The following is a 22,770-nucleotide window of genomic DNA, read 5'->3' on the forward strand; positions in this document are numbered from 1 at the left end:
CTATGAATAATATATCCATCCATTCAAAAACTACAGTACAAGTACCAGGCTGACTATAATTTTGTGTATTTTTTCTTTCTGTTTGCATTATTACTACTATAATCCACTAAAAGGTAAGCTCCATGAAGGCAGGGATTTTTATCTGATGTTTTTAATTCACTGATGTATCTTCAGCAGCTAGAACAGTGCCTGGGACATAGTAGGTGCTAAAAAAAACATACTTGTTGAATAAAAGAATGAATGTATATACTTTGAATCATAGTCCTGACTTAAAGAAACAATAGTGATACTAATATTTATAAGGTACTTATCCTAAGTTGGGCAATGTTTCAAATATTTCATATTTATTAGTTTAATTCTCATAATTATTCTATAGGTAGATACTATTTTGATGGCATCATCCCCACATCACAAATGAGGGAAAAAATGACATACAGTTAGTGAATGGCAATCAAGAATTAAAGTCAGGCACTCTGGTTCCAGAGCCATGCTCTTAACCTTATCTAAGTTATATCCCCTCAGATAAGACTGCCATTAAATAAAAGAATAAGAATGGCCTTTTCAGACTATGTTATTCATGACATCTCTCAGAGGCAAGCTTGCCTTAATTCTCCGGATCTTATTAACAGTTGAGTGTCAACAGCACACCAAAGGCTGACGCAGCTGTGTCATGTTCTCTGGGAAAATGTCTTGTCTTCCTCACTCTTGGTCCACTATTCTAACTCCTAGGTAACACATTCTCCCCAAAGGCTTCAAGAGGACAAAACAGCCGTTGTGTGACCTAGACACCAGGAGAGCAGTGACCAAGAAGGAGGGCCAGGTGACCAGATTTTCCCTCTGTGAATATAGGCTCTCATAATACTTTACAAGGATTTGCATATTAATTGATACCAGGATTTCAGCCTCAGCACTACTGACATTTTGGACTGGACAGTTCTTTGTTGAGGGGCCGTCCTGTGCACTGTAGGCTGTTCAGCAGCATCCCTGGCCTCCACCCACTAGATGTTAGTAGTATCTCCCCCCTACTCAGCTGTGACAACTAAAAATGCCTCCAGATATTGCCAGATGTCCCCAGGTGGGGCAAAGTCACTCCCATCTGAGAACCACTGAGCTATACATGTGAATTTTGCATTATGGATCTATACAACTATACCTGGCAAATTTCCTGTCTTTAATAGATGTAGTCAGTGCCACCTACTGGGTCCATACTCATATGTAAGGTTTGTTCCATTGGAAAAGGGTAAAAAGTCAATACTCAAGTACGAGGGAGGAGAAGGAAAATTTGAAAGTCTGATTTATGAAGTCTGGGGCAGTCAGGAACTGAAAAACCAAAAGAGAAAGACTAGGCTGACCAACTCTAACCTCTGCATTGTCATAACCAGAATGATCCTCCATCCTGTGTGTGTGCATGTGTGTATGTGCCTGCGTGTCCGCAAATGGTCTTTCTGGACCAGTATTTGCATAAATCCGTGAATTTACCCCATGGATCTTCTTGCTACAACAATATCAAGAGTGGCAACACTAATAACCACAACCCTGGACAAGTTCCAATGAATGGCCTAGTGGACCTGCATCTGATGGTCATGCAGATGAGAAACTGAGGCCCTGAGAGGTGAAGTAACAGTTCACTCTGTGAATTAGCCACCAGCTGGGCACAGCATCCAGTTCAGTGCTGTTCTGACTCTACAACATGGATGTCTCAGTGCCGCTTTCCAAATCTTTCTCTGTCACACTGAGGGACCCCAGTCTCAAGGCAGGCAGATAGAGTTGAACCTCTGATGCTGTCAGGAGAGGCCATGGACGTAGTAACAATGGCAGAAGGCAGTTCACGGTTGGGATGCGGGGATCTGTGTGGGGTATACTCCCCTCTCTGCATGAGAGAGGCTGCATTCAGAGAGGGGAGTATAATGGCTGCATGATCTTCCACATTATGAGGGTACCATAATGTACACAGTCTCCAAAAATAAGCACTAAGATTTTTTCCTTTTTTGTCAGTTACGAAGCTGGGATGAACACTTTCTCTATCTTGCCCCTCTGCAATGCAGTATACTTCTGGGAGAATCCCTTTTAGTTCTATATAGTTCAGTTTCTTCATCTTTGAGTTAATTGAAAAGACACCAGTCAACCTTTCTTTATGCTGTGCTTGAAGAAATAATGAGCTACAGTTTGTAAAAATGCTTTGAAGTAGCCAGATGAAAGGGTCTGTGTAGATCACAATGGTAGCAGCCCTGCCAGAATGGATAAGCAAGTCAGCTGTCACCACACTCCTCTCCTACATCCCAACACATGGGCACCACCGACTTATCCCACACACCCCCCAACACCGGTCAACAATTTTGCACATGGCTTCCAAAGGGTTTGCTGACCCCCTATCTTCGAACATCATCACCACGGGCATACAGTGTTCTGCCCGTACTGAATGCACTTTCCACACAGTACAGAGCAGGAAGGAAACATCAAAGAATTTAGTCCAACATCCCTTTTTGCAGGCCACAAGCCGGCTCCCAGAGACATTAAATGACTTTGCTTAAGAATTTTTTTAAGGAGATGCATTTCCCAAGGATCATCATAGTTCTTACTGGCAAGAATGCCAAGTGATAGGTTTTGTTAAATCTGTATGATTTTTAAGAAATGAATATAAGAAAATAATAGTGTTTTCTCTTGGAAGGGAAGATCTACCTGCAGGATCAGTGATACACAGAGGCTCAACCAGATAAGAGTAATGATCAACAAACTGAGAAACAGCCTCATACGTTTTATAGATGGTAAATGAAGTGTCATATTAGCTAGAGGAAAATCCTAAGAAATATATTATCTAATGGTTTTTGAGAAGCTCACCCGTAACGGAAATAGGAATCCCTTGTAAAGCAAAGTTATTTTGAAAGTTTCTCCAGTAACTACAGGTCCAGTGTAAGTACGGTTCATTTAGTATAATCTCATCTTTCCCCAAATACAGGCAAAAATGCTTCTCTTCAGTCATATGCATCACAACATTGAACAGGATGTTTGGTATTCATCAACAATTTTCTTTCCAAAGCCACTTCAGATGGCTTCTCTTGATTAAAAATTATTTTAGAAATTTTAAATTCTTTCCACTGATTCAGCAACAGCCCCTCAACTTATTTTTAAACTGCTGGGATTGAGCAGCTCCAGGAAGTTAGAGGTTAACTTGTAGAATTTGGTCATTATTAGATCCAATTGTTGACCAAGCTCTCTCTGCTCTTTACTGTCTTGGGACTATCCTCTCCTTCTTTTGCTGAAAACAGGTTAACTCAAGGGACCTTGAAATCTTTCAAAGCCACAATGCCAAAAACATCAGTTTGGCTTCTCCTCAGTTTAGCCTATTCTTTATCCACTGCAAGGAAACAAAGAGAAAAGCTGCCCTACAAAACAGAAAGACAACCTACAGAATGGAAGAAAATCTTTGCAAACAATACAACTGACAAGGGAATTATCTCCAAAATATACAAACAGCTCATACAACTCAACATCAAAAAAAACAAACAACCCAATCAAAAAATGGGCAGAAGATCTAAATAGACACTTCTCCAAAGAAGACATACAGATGGCCAACAGGCCTATGAAAAGATGCTCCAAGTCGCTAATTATTAGGGAAATGCAAATCAAAACTACAATGAGGTATCACCTCACCCCGGTCAGAATGGCCATCATCAAAAATTTACAAATAACAAATGCTGGAAGGGGTGTGGAGAAAAAGGAACCCTCCTATATGTTGGTAGGAATGTAAATTGGTATAGCCACTGTAGAGAACACCATGGAAGTTCTTTAAAAATCTAAAAAGAGAGCTATCACATGATCCTGCAATCCTACTCCTGGGCAAGTATCTGGAGAAAACCATACTTCAAAAAGATACATGCAGTCTTCCTTGGTGGCGCAGTGGTTGAGAGTCTGCCTGCCGATGCAGGGGACATGGGTTCGTGCCCTGGTCCGGGAGGATCCCACATGCCGGAGTGGCTGGGCCCGTGAGCCATGGCCGCTGAGCCTGCGCGTCCGGAGCCTGTGCTCCGCAACGGGAGAGGCCACAACAGTGAGAGGCCCCCGTACCGCAAAAAAAAAAAAAAAAAAAGATACATGCACCCCAATGTTCAATGCAGCACTATTTACAATAGCCAAGACATGGAAGCAACCTAAATGTCCATCGACAGATGAATGGATAAAAATGTGGGGTATATATATATTATATATATATATATTTATATATATGTATGTATGGAATGGAATACTACTCAGCCATAAAAAAGAATGAATTAATGTGATTTGAAGCAACATGGATGGACCTAGAGATTATCATACTAAGTGAAGTAAGCCAGACAAAGATAAATATCATGATACCGCTTACATGTGGAATCTAAAAAAAAAAGATACAAATGAACTTATTTCCAAAACAGAAAGAGACTCACAGACCTAGAAAACAAACTTATGGTTACCAAAGAGGATAGGGGGGTGGGGGGAGGGATAAATTAGGAGGCTAGGATTAACATATAAACACTACTATATATATAATATACATTATATATAATATATATTATGTATATATACATTTCAGATTATTTTCCCTTATAGGTATATATATAATATATATATATGTGTGTAGGTGTAACTGAATTGCTGTACACCTGAAACTAACTCGATATTGTAAATCAACTATACTTCAATTTTAAAAAAGTGTGAGTATACGTATTAATAAAAATATTGCTGACCAAAAAAAAAAAAAAAAAAAGCTGCCCTGTCACGGGTTCAGTGTTCTCTCCCAGAGGCTTCTCCAGCTCGGAGTGGAGCTCAAGGAGCAAGTAAGCTAGAGCAAAAAGCATCCTGGCCACCTGATTAAACAACTGGATGCTCTGAACACCTCTTTAGCTGAGCTTGTAACACAACTCAGTCAGCAGGAGAGGATGAAAGGAGGCCTTGAGAGGCGAGCTGAGCAGCCCCAGCCCGACAAGAGGACAGAAGGCCTCCATCGGCTGGTTGCAGGGATGAAGCCCAGGGAGAACTTCAACAAGAAGCTGAAATCGCTAGAGCAGAAGCTGCGGGAAGCTGTGTTATTCAAGGCAGGTGGGCTCTCTTTGACTAGGGTAATGGGTGCCGTCATGGTGAGTAGATCGTTATTGATAATTTGAGTTAACCATGATTTTAACAGATTGGGAAATAAGCCACAAGGGAAGATGCATCAAGTTGGGCTTATTTCTCCTGTGCAAAAGCCTGGTTAAAAAGAGTAGTGGTACAGATTAATCCTTTGGGATGCAAATACTCACGTATCTTCTGTGGCTGATAATGCCAACCTAAACCATGTTTTGAATAAAAACATATTTGTGTCACTCACTACCACACCTGCCAAGGAGTACATAGAGAACCACTCAGTCATGCCGTAAAGCCAGAAGCCTGGCCTTCTATACTCTGAGAATATTACAGGACCTTGGAAATCCCAAAGACAGCCAAAGGATTAACTGTAGCTGTTCAGGTCAGACAATCCTTGTGCTACTTATGTATCTCTTTGAAAATGAGACTGAAGTGAGTTAAATGGCTTATACCCATTGCATAATGTGGAGTGAAAATTTAGAATATAAAACATTCTGTACGGAAGGGCCGTAAATATTCAGAAGTTGAATATGCATAAAGGATAAGGGCTAAAAGATGATCTGGGGAAATGAAAAAGGTAATGTGATTTTGAGAAGAATTGGTGTCAATTTTGGTTTTCTTTCTGTTACTTCACTATAGAACCTGTAACAAAGTAATAATCTCAAATACATGTTTAAAAAACGAAAAAGAAAAAAAAGGAGAAAAAAAAGAATTGCAGGTCTTGTGGCCTGGGTTATCTTCACTGTCTTCTGAGTATCAGTAATGCCCGTAACCTAAGCCTCTTTTATACCAGGGAAGATGGGCTTGTATGGAGACGTATGATTAGTGACCCTCACCAGGTAAGAAACTGGGTGAGAATGTCCTTTAAAAAACTGCAAAATGTTCTACAAATAGAAGGTGGACAAGTCAATTTCCTCACCTGTAATAGAAAGGTTGGAGTTAAGTCTCAAAGGCAATGATACTCCAAAAGTGCTTAGTAAACTGCAATATATGACACAAATGAAGATTCTCTTCCTATCAAAATTGTAAAACAGCTGAGTGGACTTTATAATGCAACTTTAAACAGTCTGCAGGACTGTGAGATCTTAAAACATATTACTTAAAACATATTACTTACAGAATGGATCAATTTCTGTGGGTTTCTCTCTCCACCTTTCAATTTATCTACGTCTCTCGTATATCTCTTGGTGGCGTTCTCTCTCTCCTTCTCTCTCTCTTTCTCTCGCTCTCCCTCTCTCACCCACCCCCTGTCTTTAATCTGTGTGTGTGTGTGTGTGTGTGTGTGTGCGCGTCTCTGCGTCTCTTTCAGTATCCCTCAGTTTCTCTCTTTCTGTCTTTATGATACAGCCTCTACCATCTTTTTCTCTCTCCCATGGCCTCTCAGAAAGGCAAAATGCTCTTTTTGCAGGAGCACTCCTTCAGTTTCATCTCGTCACTGAAATCCATTTCCTTACAAGTTCACAAGCGTTTGATGATTTCCCACCCTGAGCCGGTCCTGGGTTACAGGCAGAGCTGTTTCTTTCTCTCAAGATGACAGGCACAAAGCCCAAGATCTATGAACGTATCAGGATTCCAAAAAAAATGCCTGAGACCCTCAAAAATGATTAGCTCCAAAATATGAAAAGTAAAACCTCAAAATCAAAATTAATGAATTTTAAATTAAATGCTTACCAAATGCAACATTTGGTCAATTAGTCAACAGTAACTCTATTGAGTTTAACCTACAGGTGAAAAAATTTCCCCCTACTTTGCAGATTGCTATAAAATTATACATAGGGTATATGTAATTAATAAGGAAGTGGGTGCATCTTAATATGCTTTAGTTAACATGTGGTCTGGTACTTCGGGTTTAGGGAGGGTTTTTTTTTTAATTTTTTAAAAATTTATTTATTTATTTTTTTGGCTGCCTTGGGTCTTTGTTGCTGCGCGCGGGCTTTCTCTAGTTGTGGCGAGCGGGGGCTACTCTTCGTTGCGGTTCGCGGGCTTCTCATTGGGTGGCTTCTCTTGTTGCAGAGCACGGGCTTTAGGCGCATGGGCTTCAGTAGTTGTGGTGCATGGGCTCAGCAGTTGTGGCTTGCAGGCTCTAGAGCATAGGCTCTAGAGCACAGGCTCCGTAGTTGTGGCACACGAGCTTAGTTGCTCCGCGGCATGTGGGATCTTCCCAGACCAGGGCTCGAACTCGTGTCCCCTGCACTGGCAGGCGGATTCTTAACCACTGTGCCACCAGGGAAGTCGGTTTAGGGAGGTTTTAAAAGGAACTTGGCTATTGATATGGGAGAGGGGAAGAATAAAATACCAGAGAAACTGGTTTTTCTGTTTTATTAGTTTTCTTATAGCTAGAGATGCAAATGTTGGTTTAATAGCAGGCCACTAGCAAGAGGCACTGGATTGAAGTAGATGGGGTAGTAAATTAGTACCCACCTCTCCTGATACAAAACTATTGAAACAGCTTTCTATATAAAAAGCTCTCCAGGTTTCTAAACAAACACTCTCAACCTAACTATTTTGGCAATTTCAAAGTAATTTCTTTTTCTTTCCTTGTGTTTTAAAACCTTCCCTCTCCAGCCTTTTTTACAAAGACAGAACCAAAGAACTGATGAACTCTTCGCAGAAGCAGAAATGTAGCAAAACCAATTGTAAGAACGGGATGCCCTCATTCAAAAACTACAGGAAAAGGTTGGTGTCTCTTACTTCCTTTTAGCAACAGACTTCAATTTGAGCAGAATGAAATTCAAATAACAGTAATATCTTATAGTTATCTGATGTGTTTTACTCAAGCATTCCAAAGAAAATTGCAAACCTAGAGATACTATTTTGAGGTACCTAGGCATGGTAAGAAGCTGAGGAGGTGGTTTTATTTTTCAGTCACATTTCACTTCCAGGAAAATTTATTTTAAATGTAATAGTAAAAGTAGCTAATAATATTTATTTTTTACCATGTGCAGGCACCATTCTAATAACAGCTAATCGTAGCAATGACAGGTACTACTATTTAGCCTCATTAGGCAGATGATAAAACTGAGGCACAGAGAGGTTGCATAACTTGCACAAGGTAACACAGCTGGCAAATGGCACAGGGCAATTCAAATGCGGGTGCCCTGAAACTCATACTAGACCCACTGCCTATAACCTTTGCTGCTTCTAAGAACAGTAAACAGTTTCTTTGGTCAACAATCAAACTCACCAGAACTTTATCATGATGTGGTCTTTTATTAAATTGTTCAAGGGCTAAAGGATTTCACCAAGCAAACTATGAGAGTTTTTTTTTTTTTAAGTTTAAAATAACAAAGTTTAAAATAACTGAGAAGATGAGAGTGAGTACTGTCCCTCAGTGTCAGAAGTTTTGGTGTTTTAAATACATCAAGTGCAAATGAAGTTAGAAATCTCAGAGTTTAATATTTGGTATATTCTAGAAATAGGAAACCTGCAAGCCTAGAGTGGCTATATATTTTATTTTTTTTATTTTTTATTTTTTTTTGCGGTACGCGGGACTCTCACTGTTGTGGCCTCTCCCGCTGCGGAGCACAGGCTCCGGACGCGCAGGCTCAGCGGCCATAGGCTAACGGGCGCAGCCGCTCACGCGGCATATGGGATCCTCCCGGACCGGGTCACGAACCCGCGTCCCCTGCATCGGCAGGCAGAGTCGCAACCACTGCGCCACCAGGGAAGCCCCCTGGCTATGTATTTTAAGTGGGATCATGCTTTGTAAATGCTTTTGGATGAGCTGACTTTGCTACTCAGAGGCCATCCAGAGAGGAGCAGCATCACCTGGGAGCAAGCTCGGATGCACTGCAGACCTGCTGAATCAGAACATGCGTTTTAACAATACCCCAGGTGATTCAAATGCACGTTCAAGTTTGACAACCACTGATCCAAGGGAACTGGTCTGTTTTTTAATTTGACAGATGTATGAATCCTGTAGTTCAGGGGTTTTTTTGGTTTTGTTTTGTTTTTGTTTTTGGTTGCTAGGAAGCTCAAAGTCAAATTTGCAGCTGACTTTGTAAGAAAGTGTAGAGGACCTTAACCTTACCCAGATTTATACCGATTTCCTTCTCCTTATTTTCCTTTCATCCAGAAATTTTATTCCTTGTTACACAATCTCCATAAGCTGCCTCACATACTTTTCTTAGAATGGGAATGTTTATAAATAAATGCATAAAAATAAAATATTTGCTACCTCCTGTCTTGTCGTTCCATGGTCTCATGCCATTATTTGTGTTTATTCCTATTTCTAATACTTAAGGTTAGATCAAATCACAAACTCACAAAGGAATCAGTGAAAAACGGAAATGGGAAGAAAACACCTAACATGTAGGGTGAAGAGAACATTCCATCTTCAGAAATCAGAGCAAGAAAAATGGAATGTGAGACCTGTTCTAGGACACCAGTCAGGATCCACACAAGGCTGCCTGCCCTGCGAAGAGGCACAAGAATGGAAGGAGGCACCGGGGATGCTGTCGCAAGCAGCAGCTTGACCCTTAGTAACCTCTGTGCTCTGTGGGCTAGGCTACAATGCTTTGTATAAATGCTGGTACTGTATCCTGAACATTGCGGACCTCTACCCTCTGCCCCCACAAAAAGCAAACACCATTAAGAAGCCAGAGACAAAATGTTACCATGTTGTTTAGAAACACTACAGGGACCCAATATGCTCTCTCCATAGTCTTGTTATGTTAAAATAATGCACTCAAAAACAGAAATCAAATGAGAGAGAGAAAAACAAAAAACAACAGCAAACTCTAATACTTGTTATTACACCATTTTCAAGACTTTTGCAGGGAAAATGGTTTCTATGCTTCTCAACTGATGAACTACAATTTGAACATCAAATACGGTGTCTTTACATAGGACAGCTATTATAAGTACTAAGAATCTGTCTTTGAACATGAACTAACTAAATGCTCACAGCTCCTATATTTGCAGAGTACCTTTTCTGTTACATCAATCCCTATCCCTTCTTTTTATGAGATAGATAAAAAGCTCCTCTTAAGTGAGAGCTTGAAAGGCCAGCATTCCTATGAAATAATGCAGGACCTCAAGCTGGGGCAAAGAAGATGTTACCTTTTAGAAACAAGTGAAAGCACTCTAGCTCTCCTTAAAACCCACTTACTTGTTTAGGAAAAGTCCAGCTAGTTTTCAATAGCAAAAGACCCAAAGGGAAAGTTGGGATGTTTATGATCCTAGGCTTTATCTAGATCAGATTCCCATTGAAAAGAATCACAAATACATAAGCATTTGAAACATGCTGGGGAAAACTGACTGCTTCAAGAAAAAAATAAATCTCTAACCTTGCTTGAAACGTTGTTTTTTAAAGATACTTTGTTGAACTGGCTGAAATTTTACCAGTTAAGATATTCATGTTACCATATATTCTTTTGAAACTCTACTTAGCAGATTGAATGTATTAAGTGGTTTATATATCATTCACTCCCACCTTAGTATGAATTAGTTTACCCAGTTTTTTCCTTCTTACAAAGAGGTTAGATTTAGGGGCTGTCAGGTGTGAGTGGTGAAAGGAAATAAAAAGGATGACCTGGTGATTGTTAACCATGAGGCACTGCTTTGAGGAAGATTCCCCAGTTGCCTAGGGTGTCAGGGAGAGTGACAAAGTAAGGGGAAAAGTTGGAAAAGTACCCAAATCCAGACTTTTTATTCCACAATTTTTTTTCTATAACTTTCTTAAACTTGACACTGACAACACAGTCAAAATATTCACTGCATAACTGCAGCTCTTTCAACTCCCAGCTACCATCATGGGACCCATGATGTGGTTTTAAGGTCTAAGTTATTTGGATATTCTTTGTGATTCTGACTTAGGGAGGGCTCAGATATCTGTTCAATAGGTCAAGCTCTCAGTTGGTTTATTAGCCTATTTTCAGTGGGTTTTTATGGATGACTAGAAAATATTTAATAAGAATGTATTTTATTTTACATGAGCAGAGATTGGAACTACTCTAGCAATATACATTTCAGACATCCTATAAAACTCACCCTTCCACAAGTACATTCTGCATTTCACTCAGAGGATTTATATAGGTTTTATATATGTATATAGATGAACAGACGAGGTGAGTCTATGATAGGGTATAAGGGGGGAGTGGGGTGGGTAAGGTGCTACATGCTGGGCAATGGGATAAAAGACCCCATTCCTTAATATGTACAGCTTAGGGTTTTTTCCTACTACTATGAATCTAAGAAAACTTGGGAAATCTCCTTTAACCTAGGTGAAAAAACTGTTCCCCCGCATGGTAGGCTTGTTTCTTTGGAGTGTGGGTTCGTGAGGAGGGCTGGGCTGGGGGCAGGGGCAGGGACGGACTCTTCTCACCTTAGAGGATCTGTCAAGAAGCTGTTAATTTTCTATTAGGGAGAGGTGTATTGTCCTAAAAATATACCAGGCTGATGGGAACACTGTCCACAAGGAGCCTGGTCCTCTGCATCAGCAGAAGTAATCCACCCTCCCTCACTCACCTTCCCACCTCCCCACACTCCTTCAAATTCACACAGCTGGAGTGCCCCAACTTTTGGTAGCTTGGTTAAGAACTATGGTAGCAGCTTCTAAGGCTCCCAATGATGCCTGCCTCCTGGTGTTCTCACCCTCTGTAATTCCCTCCCCTCAAGTGTGGGCTGGACCTAGTGACTCATTTCTACCCAATAGGATACAGCAAGATTAGGTTACAAAAAGACTGGCTGCTATCTTGCTTTCTCTCTCTCTCTTTCTCGCTTATTCTGAAGACCCCAGTTGCCATGTTGTGAGCTGCCCTACAGAGAAACCAATATAGCAAGGAATTCGAGGGGATCTCTTGCCAACAGCTAGAGAGGACCTAAGGCCCTTAGTTTAACAACGAAAGAGGAACTGAACACTGTCAACAACTTCAGGAGTGAGCTTGGAAGTGAATTCTCCCCTCGTTGACCCTTGGGGTGATCCCAGCCCTGGCTGCCATCTTGACTGTGGCCTTTGGAGAGCCCTGAGTCAGAGGCACTCAGCCCACGCCTGGATAACCCACACAATCTGTGAGGTAACAACTGTTGTTTCATGCTGCAAAGTTTTGGTTATGCAGCAATAAGTAACTGATACGACTATATACATTTTAAAAAAGTATATGTTAGATATTTGCTGATATTTAAACAAGTGATTCCTTTAAAAATCCTTTAGCTTGTAACATTTCTGCCTCTTAACTGTATCTCAGGGTTATTATTCCTGCTCTAAGGACTATAATATCATGACTACCTAGAGGAAAATACTCAACATCAAAATAGCCTCTATGGAGTCCATCCAATCACCAACTAAGTATAAAAACTTGAGAATTTAAAAGTATATGAATAACTAAATTTTCTTTGGTTCTAGTTTTGATTCTATTCACTGAATTAATGTTTCTTAAAGAGGCTGTGACAGGTCAGATAAAAGAGCAGAAGAATGCTTTAAAGTACTGACCACAAATACCTTCTTCCTCCCTTAAAACATCAAATTTTTAATGAAAGTTTCCCCCAAACAAAACAACAATTTCAACGTATTTGGCTTTGCCAAACATATGCTTGGTAAATATTCAAGCATTTCAACAATATTTGGTTTTGTGAAAGACCTAAAATTCAAGTTTAAAGACACCATTTTGATGCCAAATCTGGGCAACGTTTTTCAAAAGACCACCAGGCAGAATTGTCACGTGAAGGACTAACACGAACCAACCTGCATGTTCTTTTGAGAGACGGAGGGAGCACATTTTTTCCAGGCTTTGCAAATAGTTTCCTAAAACAAATCTGCCAGCTGACAAAAACTCATACACATACCAGAAAATTTCCAAGTTTTGCTGTTGCTGAAGCTGACTTTTTTCTTTGGGTTTGAGGCAGAACTTTTACTAGTCCCCTACCCATTAAAAAAAACAAAAAACAAAAAACAGCCAATGAATAAATCAATACTATTGATTAAAATGCTTGCTTTAACATTCCTGATGATTTTAATATTGGCAGATGTCTTGGTTCGGGTTGGGGAAGAAAATATTGGAATTGGAGGAAACAGCAGGCCTACTAAGAAATAAATTGTTCAGATGTCCCCAACAACTTCTAGAAACATATGCCTGCTTTGGGTACTTGGTGAGAGAGAAGGCTTGTCTGGGTTTTGGAGGCAGGAGAACCTGCAAAGATCTCAAGTGACTGCAGGACAAAGTTGCATGCGTGTCTTTCTGTAGATCAGTGTGATTGTGAGGGGTTCCAGTGTCTCCAGGAGACTGGGGTTTACCTCCAAGGAGAGGCAGTCCTCCTCTTTGTCTCTCTCAGCACCAAGCATTGTGCCTGGCACACGGTCGGGGCTCAAAAATACGTTAGGTGATTGCACGAACTTTATTCATAGGGTGACAAGTATTGCTCAGTTGGTGAGATTTTCAAAGGACAGGTATCTGGGACTTCCCTGGTGGTCCAGTGGTTAGGACTCTGTGCTTCCACTGCAGGGGGCGTGGGTTCAATCCCTGGTCGGGGAACTAAGATCCCGGGTGCTGTAACGTTGGCCAAAAACAAAAAAACAAACAAAGGACAGGTATCCTGCTCTATGACAGAGGGTGAGGAAGGAGGAGAAGGAAGAGTTCTCGCTGCCCACACTCACACCAGAGTGACAAGTCGACAAGGGTCTGTGCCATCCCCAGACCATTTGGAAGGTTGAGTAACAGTCATTGCTATGGACTTTACTTCTCCCTGACCTAGAAACACAAAGAGGCAGCTCTTTGTTGGCTGCTGGCTGGGATAGGGATTTTGGATTTTCGTGCTAGAGTTGGTTTCGTTTCAACTCAACTCTGGGAGAAGACATTAGAGAGCATATAAAAGAAGTGTATCTCTCTCTGGACTCTTGTGCCCAGAGCCTGAAACTAATATAATATGTAAATCACCTATACTTCAATAAAAAAGTGTATTCCCTTTAAATAAATTAATAAATAAAAAAATGTAACTCCAGGAAAAGATGAGAAATGGGCTTTGAGATGTTCTTATTGCTAAATATATAATTATTAGTCTAGGCATGAAATCTCTTTTAAATCATCAAAATGAGCCATTAAATTGAGCTCCTCTACTTTTATCTTTATTAAACTGTAATATTTCTATTTCTGAACCACTGCATGGATCTCAGTTTACATTTCTTTTTTTTTTTTTTTTTTTTTGCGGTACGCGGGCCTCTCACTGTTGTGGCCTCTTCCGTTGCGGAGCACAGGCTCCGGACGCGCAGGCTCAGCGGCCATGGCTCACGGGCCCACTGCTCCGTGGCATATGGGATCTTCTCGGACCGGGGCACGAACCCGTGTCCCCCGCATCGGCAGGCGGACTCTCAACCACTGCGCCACCAGGGAAGCCCTCACCTTACATTTTGAAGGTTGTCAAACAGAGAACATTAAACAAGTGAGGTGGAACAGCACAGTTTGGCAAGTTATAGTTTAGGCCAGTGGATAAATGAAATTCATTTTTTAATTATAAAAGGTACATGATATGTGACTGATAAGCCATGGCTTTTTAAAAATTACCTTCTTACACTGAGTCAAACCTCAGTCCCCCCACCCCCCACACTCCTAGTTCTATTTTACTTTGTGCTGTTGGGCTAGCCTGCATTGTCCTCACCCCAAAACCCACTTTTGCCCTGGGAAGACTGACACAGCACCTAATATTTCGACCCAGGGCATTCTGACTTCAGCAGAGAGGGGCAAAGCGCAGCGTATCTGAGTCCTTAAAACCACAGGACACCCATTACTGGAGAGTTATTAAAACACCTCTCCTTTAGAGATGGCCAAACACTTCATGGGAAGACTGGATCTTTAAAGTATACCGTAAAGTCAGAACAAAGAATGAGAAGCTAAAAAGCAGAGAAGATTTTTTTCCCCCTAAATGGTCAAAGAAATAAGAGGGAACAATTCCCCGAAGGATATCTCATCAGAGACAAAGCCACTTCAAAGAACTAATTTTAAAATAACAATTTAAAAAACTAACAGAAGTAGAGAAGTCAAAGAAAGAAGGCTTTCTGAATGTTAGGAAGCTCCTTCTAATCTAGGCAAACTATTCATCATCATCAAATGCAGGCCCAGATTTGCCGCATTTTCATTACCATTTCTCTGTTGCTTCTGCCCCCACCAACCTTACAGTCCCACCCCATGTAAAAACAGGATGCTTCACGAACCTTACTGCTGAAATCTACGTAAAGGATCTCTGGGGGAAAGAAATGACATTCACCCATGTAAAACAGGATGCTTCATGAACCTTACTGCTGAAATCTACGTAAAGGATCTCTGGGGAAAAAAATGACATTCACCCATGTAAAACAGGATGCTTCATGAACCTTACTGCTGAAATCTACGTAAAGGATCTCTGGGGAAAAAAATGACATTCACCCTCAATATGTGGACAGAGCAGGATTTTTGGTTAGGACAGTTGTTTACAGGCAGTAACACTAAAGCATGATGGACTCAAAGGGAATGAGTATAAAATAGAGACTAGTGAGGGGTTGTGACTTGTACTTAATGTACACAGAACCTCCTTAACACTATTTCATTACTGCCAAACCACATTCTTTTACTTTTGTATTGGAGGCAGGTTTGGTGAATGTGTAAAAATGTATAGTGAGCAATACACCCCCAAAACGAGATTTTGCTGTCTCTCTAGACCACAGGATACATTTCTCCCTCCTCCTCTCCACCACATCTTTCAACAAAGTGACAGATTTCTAAGTTCCTGACTTAACTGATGAAAGAAGGCAGAAGCTGACAGGGTAAAAGAAAATCCTTTGCAAAAAGGGCCAACAGTGATCTCTTGGGACACTGGAATACTTTCCCAGTTTTTCTTGGTCCTGCACTTCAAGGCCAAAAAAATACAATGCATGTTTGCCTTTAATAAATCACGACTCCATCTGCTTAGAAATGGAAAGGTACCTAGCTGCTTCTGAATCTAGAAAATGAGCAAATTGTGCCCTCAAGTGGCTAAATGTTGTACTGCAAGGGGAGCTTCGCAAAACCTGCCCTTGCTGCTAAGAAATCTTAGGTAACTTGTTCCCTCCTGAGTTTTTTCATTCTTCTAAAAAGAGGAAGGATGACTGAATTTTGGAGGAAAGTGAGGATTGTGTTCCTGATTTATTATTGAGGCCAACTTGCCAGAGCAAAGTCAAGTACAGGAGCTTCATTATCTGGGTAATTTTGGCACCAGGAATTCACTTTGCCTTTGTCTCCATTACTCAGCCAATTTAAATGATTAGATTTTGCCTGGGCTGTCATTGCTATTCCTAAATAAAGTGTTTGTTTATAATAAGCTTCATGTTCCACAAACAACTGCTCACTGAGTCTAGGAAGACCAATGACTGAGCTTCTAGACTGTCTTATACTTACAACAGTTATTTAAACACTCCTTTAAAGGGTGAAAAGTAGGAATTTATACCACATGCTTGTACATGTGTGAAAGGTTATATAAGATTCTTCATTTTAACATCATTCATAATGTTAAAAGATTGGCAACATCTTAGATGCTCATTAGTCTGGGGTTAAATGAATTATGATACAGCCATATAATGAGATTCAGTGCAGGTGTAAAAAAGCACAAGGCCACTCAGTATTCATACAGAAATGCTCTCCATAACATAGTGTTCAGTGAGAAATCAAAGGCAGAACAGTGTGACGATTATGCTATACTTGCACTCTGAAAGGAAAAGTGCAAGGCTGTACTGGTTTGTACAAACATAGTTTATTTCTGGAAGGATAAACAAGAAACTGAAAAAAATGGCTGTTTCCAATTGTCAAAAACAGGATTGAGCTGTGAAATATACATGACTTTCATCTGTTTTGTTCACTAGTATTTCTCCAGTGTCTAGAAAAGGGCCTGGCATGTTGCAGGCACTCAATATTTGTAGAATAAAATGAAGAAAATAAAATGCATGTATGTATGTATGTATGTATGTATGTATGTATGTATGTGTGTGTGTGTGTGTGTGTAAATATATATATATTTTAAGACTGTCTCCAAGGAAGGGAATCTACAGTTGGAGGTCAGGCATGGTAGAGAGAATTTTCACCGTGCACTTACGTACTTTTAAAATATTGAAATATTAGAATAGGATACCTATTCCAAAATAAATAAAATTCAAACAACCAAAGAAACAAATAAGAATGGGGAGTTATTATCTGGAATAGTTATTTAAGTAAGGCATTGTTTGTGGTGATTTAGACCAGGGTCAATCACATCATAAACTACTGACCATTAATTAGCAATAAGCCTGGAGTACTAACAGCATTGAGGAGCATTACGCCATTAAAAAAACATCGTCCTCACATGGAGAAGTTTTCTGGGTGTTGTAGATTCCTGATAGACAAGTATTGAATACTTGCTCTTCGCCGTATCCATTTCACCTGGTATCCTGGCATACGATAGGATTGCTTTCCAGGTCAGAGGGATTAAGTCGCAAGGCTCTTTCCCCTGAGTTTCCCGCGGCTTGCGTCACTGTGGACTTTGGATGACTCCAATGAGTAGAGGAACTCATTAAGAGGGACCATGAAAGGGAGGGAGAGGCTTTGATCCTCAAAGAAGCGTGTTGTACCCTTAAGACCCTACCCCAGGCCTCCTGAATGGGAGTCTCCAGGTAGGACTGGACCCTTGCATTTTTACAAAGCTCTGCAATGAACTCTGAGGCACACTACCCTTCTTCCCCTCCCCCATCCCACTCCCAACACTGAACAGATCCACTCTGGATGGAGAGACAACTGGGCTCAGAATGGACAAAAGAAAGTTCCTCTCAAGGATACCTTCCATTCTCCATGCCCTGACTCCTTCCTAAACACGTCACCCAGAATTATTTCTGGTTTATTCCTTAGAAATGCTATTCACTAAATTATAACTTCCAGACAGTCACTCAAGACCAGCTTGCACATTTATCCTGTGCCGTGCTTTCTGCCCCTGTAGGATGCAAGCCCGGCAGTGTTCCTCAAGACGCCATTGTGATACAAAACGCACCTCCCTGCCAGACCAGAATGCAGACTTCTGGCCTGAGAACATTCAGCTAAATAGGAGGCAGCCTGAAAACAGCTAATTATCCATCAAAGAAATCATGTTCTAAGTGATATGCTTGTTCACGGCAAGCACAGTCGTCCACGGCGAGTCTGATAATTGGATAAAACGACCTCAGAGGCTATTGGGGGCTGGGATGAGAGATGAAAACGCACTTTATGTGGATCTCTCTAATGTAATCACCAGTTACAGGGACGGCAAGGAGCTTAACAAGCTCATTACAACCTCAGCGCCTGCGATCTCCGGGCAAACTCCAGTAACTGCCACAGGATAAACCGCCCTTAAAGGTCTCGCTGGGCCTTGGCCCCAGGCCGCATTGTTTTCATTCTGCCCCCACCAGAAGGCAGCTGGAGTCTCCATTACCAGCTGCTGGGCCACATGGAAAATCAGCCAGGAGTTGGTTCAAACGTGTTCTTGGGCTAACAACCAGTATTTTTTTAATCTGGGCATGGAGAAAAGAATGCCATACTCAGAGTCGGATAATCCTGCTTATCGACCTAATTTTTCCAGCTGTTCTGCTCCGCTTTCGGAATGACTGTCCTTCTGCTTGTGATTTTGAAATAGCTCTTGCCTGGGTCTGCTTCTGTGTACTTGTCTGACCCCCTGCCTCTCACACGTAGAGGCTGCCAACAGCACTGCAGAGGCCCAAGCCCCTGGTTGGGGAGATGCTCGCCATTCCTAGAATGAGTACTTCTGGCTCTAGAAGTTCGTCTCTTCCCTCAAAGTGAGTGTTTGTCTTATGAGTGATCAACACTCTCATGGGTTCATGGGGATACTTCCTCAGCCAGGCCCAGTTCTTTTATAACCGATCTAGATCACCCCTCAAAGTGAGCTGAATTAGGGTAGAGGCATCAGGCAGCATCCACAGGGAATAGAGTATGAATGGTGCCCCTGTGGGCAACACAGTGACCCCAGCTGAGGGCACCTGAAGGGGCAAGGCTGTCAAAGGAGGCAGCTGAAGAGATCGGAGGACGGAGAGACTGAGGGCAGGAAGGCAGCTCAGCCTATCCCAGGCCAATTTGATGTGAGGCTCCACAGCAGCTGCTCTTTAAGAGAGGTGAAGAACCTGAGTGCTATTCATATGGTATTAAACTGAAACCCCACCCATATGACAATCCTGTAAAGCATGACTCTGGCCACAACTGACACTCAAGGCCAGAAAACACCTGCCATTCGTCCATGTAATAGTTCCCTCCATTCAAGGGAGCTCTGAAGTTTATGTGAAAGATACACAAATTGGAAATCTGAACCCTGGCTTTGTCACTGTAGGTATTCCTTGCTTGGCCCAATAGATATATTCTCCACAAGTTCCAGGTAGATCAATTTATTATGTCAAGCCATATTTCAAATTTATGAGGTGAGTCTGCTATCAAGCAAAGAATTATCCCTAAATTTATCTGCTCTGTAAATCTTAATTTTCATTTATTTGATTTCCTTAAAGGGATACAGCCAGAATTAGAGACATGCTAATAGCAAGGTCAACATGAAAAGCTACCCTACATGCCAAACCCTGAGAATGATGTCCAGAATTCAACTCAGTCAAAGGAAAACTTTTCTAAAAGAAACAGGAACTGCTGTCCCTACTGAAATAATATTCTTGGGAGAGATAAGACTTTAGACCTCACCTGTTATTGGTACCATAATGTAAAGAGGTTTAGAGACCTTTGCTTGAAAGGAGACTTTGATTTGGAGAGGAGAGGACAGAAAAGTCAAGAGGTTACAAGTTTTGACAAAAATGAGAAGATGAGGTCACCAAGGGTAAACTGAGTCAACTTCCCAATTTGACCTGGGGTTCGGACCTGACTTGAGTCTTCCACTTCCGTTTTGCGAAATGGGAGTGGTGGTGGAGAAAAGGGGAGAATTAGTCTAGGACTGGGTTACTGTCCAGACCAACCTAATGAAAACCACTACAAAGCATATGAGGCCTGGAGACGAAACACTTGAAAATTTAACAACAGCATGAGAAATTTAGACAAAATGTTCTCTCAATTCCTTGACATTTTCACACAGTAAGATTCTGAACCAAGTTCACCACAACTCTCCTCCTTTAAACAAGCTATAAAATATGGTGGCCTGGGAGCCAAGAGAAGACAGAAGACCAAAGCTGGAGGGAAGTATTGTCTTCTATCATTCCTAAGAGACCTGATTTTTAATGGGGTGGCCTTGGCATTTCCACAGTGTACAGAACAGCTAAAGAATATTCACTTTGCACTTGTGGGTCTGTTTCTCATGATGCCAAGTTGGGTCCATAGTAATCTGTTCAAACTTGTCCTCCTCAGCACTCCTACATTTCTGAACCAGTAGATGCACTAACGCATTGAGTCCCGCTGTGATGTAATTAAGGGATAATGTTTGCAGCAAGGAGTAGAGAGAGTTGTAAATGTCTCCCATGGGAGATTAAAAGCTAGGGGAAGTTGAATAACTATAGAATTCATTTGGTGCAAGTTTATTCCAATACCAAGAGCATTCTTTTTCCCAATTATAGGATAGGGTTTCTAAAAAGATATACAGCATCCATAAGCAAACATTTTCATGTCTTCATCTCCCTCTAGGGAATGGAGAATGGAAACTACTGCATCCTAGGAATGCTTACTTATCTAGGAGGGAGACTTGGCTGACTTTGTATTTAGGAATGAGAAGAGAAAACCAAGAACTGCTTCAGAAAGGATTAAATGGGGGAAATGCATGTGTACTTCAATTTTGAAAGGAAGAGGTGCACTTCTAACTGTAGGAATGGTTGGTTGTAATTCTCACTGCCATTTTTAAAAATTGAAGTATAGCTGATTTACAATATTGTGTTAGTTTCAGGTATACAGCAAAGTGATTCGGTTATACATATATACTATATATATCTATATACTTTTTTCTTTTTAAATATTTATTGGAGTAGAGTTGATTTACAATGTGTTAGTTTCAGATGTACAGCAAACTGAATCAGTTATACATACACATAGATCCACTCTTTTTTTAAGATTCTTCTCCCATATAGGCCATTACAGAGTATTGATTAGAGTTTACTGTGCTATACAGTAGGCTCTTATTAGTTATCTATTTTACATATAGTAGTGTGTATATGTCAACCCCAATCTCCAGATTTATCCCTTCCCCCAATCCTCTGGTTAACCATAAGTTTGTTTTCTACATCTGTGACTCTACTTCTGTTTTGTAAATAAGTTCCCATTTTTTAGATTCTACATTCTTTTTCTATGATTCTTTTCCATTATAGTTTATTACAAGATATTGAATATAGTTCCCTGTGCTACACAGTAAAACCTTGTTGTTCTACCCACTGCCATTTTTGACATCAACAAACCACTCACTTATCCTGTCTGGGTCTCAATTTTATACATCTGAAAACGTGACGGGTAGAGGTACTTAGATTAGGTGAGTTCTGAAATTCTTTGCATTTCAGTCCCACATACCCAAAAGAAGAGGCCACAATAGTGAGAGGCTCGCATACCACAAAAAAAAGAGAGAACAAATTGATCTTAAAAAGTAATTATCTATAGTTTTGTAAACATCATATTTCATTTTCCCCAAAACTTAGGAAGTAGCAAAATAGGTCAAAGGATGATGAAAGCATTACCCAAACAAGGCTCAAATTTTTGGTTCAATAATTTTCCAAGAGCTTTTGTTTCTTACCTGTACACAGTATGAGGGACATACACTTCTCGGATTGGAAATTCCAAAATCTCTTTGTGTGGGCGTCCCCGGTTTTCAGGAAAGGGTCTCACTGGCAGCATTTCAGGAGTCAGACAGCAACTGGTCATCTCTGGAGCCAGAGAAATCTCCAGTTTGAGCAAGCCTAAAGAAAGAAAATAGGACTGTCTTAGTAAAGACGTTATATATGAGGGAGTCAAGAAAGACTGCTGTACTATATTTCTTTTATGGAAATGAGGATAAGCACTTTGGAATACCCAGTTAATTTCCCATAGTTTGAGAAAAAGCATATCATGACAATTTTTGAGATTTAGTTTCTAGAACTTAAAAAGCAAGAAACTGTAAAATGAGTAAGAACACATTAGAGGATCTTTAAAGTCCCTTCCAGAACTACCACACCGTAAGTATATAGTTCAGTAACTTCTCTCATTACAAGCACTAAAAATTGGTGGTTTTCAAACTAGGTTCCCTGGTACCCCAGGGGGCTGCAGAAGTGCCTCAGGGGCTGTTAAGCTGAGGATAAGCAGGGTGCGCCCTCACCTTCTACCAAAGCATTGCACTTTCACTTTTTCTCATGTTCAGAGTTCCATACACTATGATATAAGAGGCTCCTCTCTTCAAACAATTATCTGATTTTCTGAGTGAGCAATCAAATACAAAGCATGATGTTTATTTCCAGAATCAGTCCTTTAATAAAAATAGAACACATTAACGGGTTGGCCAAGAAAACCCAGACCTTAACTCCTAATACAAAATCCTACATCTCCCTTGACAAAAAATTGCAGCGTTACATGAATAATGTGTCCAATCATAAATGGCTTTGGCACAACAAAGAGGATAAAGACAAGCCATCCACACCTGGAACTGACTTGACTCTCCTCTGTAGGGATGAAGATCTTTTGTAGTCAGCTAAAAACTTGAATAAGTCTTCATCACTCAGGCGATCTCCCTCCTGCCAAGAGAGAAGTCAGGGTTAGGGTAGATTCACCATACACCCCTGGG

The 22,770-nt window shown here is 40.8% G+C and overlaps 1 protein-coding gene across 3 annotated transcripts in view; it reads right to left on the bottom strand.

The window, feature by feature from the left end:
• The window catches only part of DOCK8 (dedicator of cytokinesis 8), a 223,036-nt gene that overhangs the window by 90,387 nt on the left and 109,879 nt on the right, over positions 1 to 22,770 (bottom strand). For all 3 annotated transcript variants that reach the window (XM_079926384.1, XM_079926385.1, XM_079926386.1), the window contains 2 exons: positions 22,627 to 22,720; positions 21,751 to 21,913 (listed from right to left, as the gene is read on the bottom strand). In XM_079926384.1, coding sequence (XP_079782510.1) covers positions 21,751 to 21,913; positions 22,627 to 22,720 — 257 coding nt within the window. The remainder of the gene's footprint in view (positions 1 to 21,750; positions 21,914 to 22,626; positions 22,721 to 22,770) is intronic.

The sequence above is a fragment of the Stenella coeruleoalba genome (assembly GCF_951394435.1).
Source record: "Stenella coeruleoalba genome assembly, chromosome: 7".
NCBI lineage: Eukaryota > Metazoa > Chordata > Mammalia > Artiodactyla > Delphinidae > Stenella > Stenella coeruleoalba.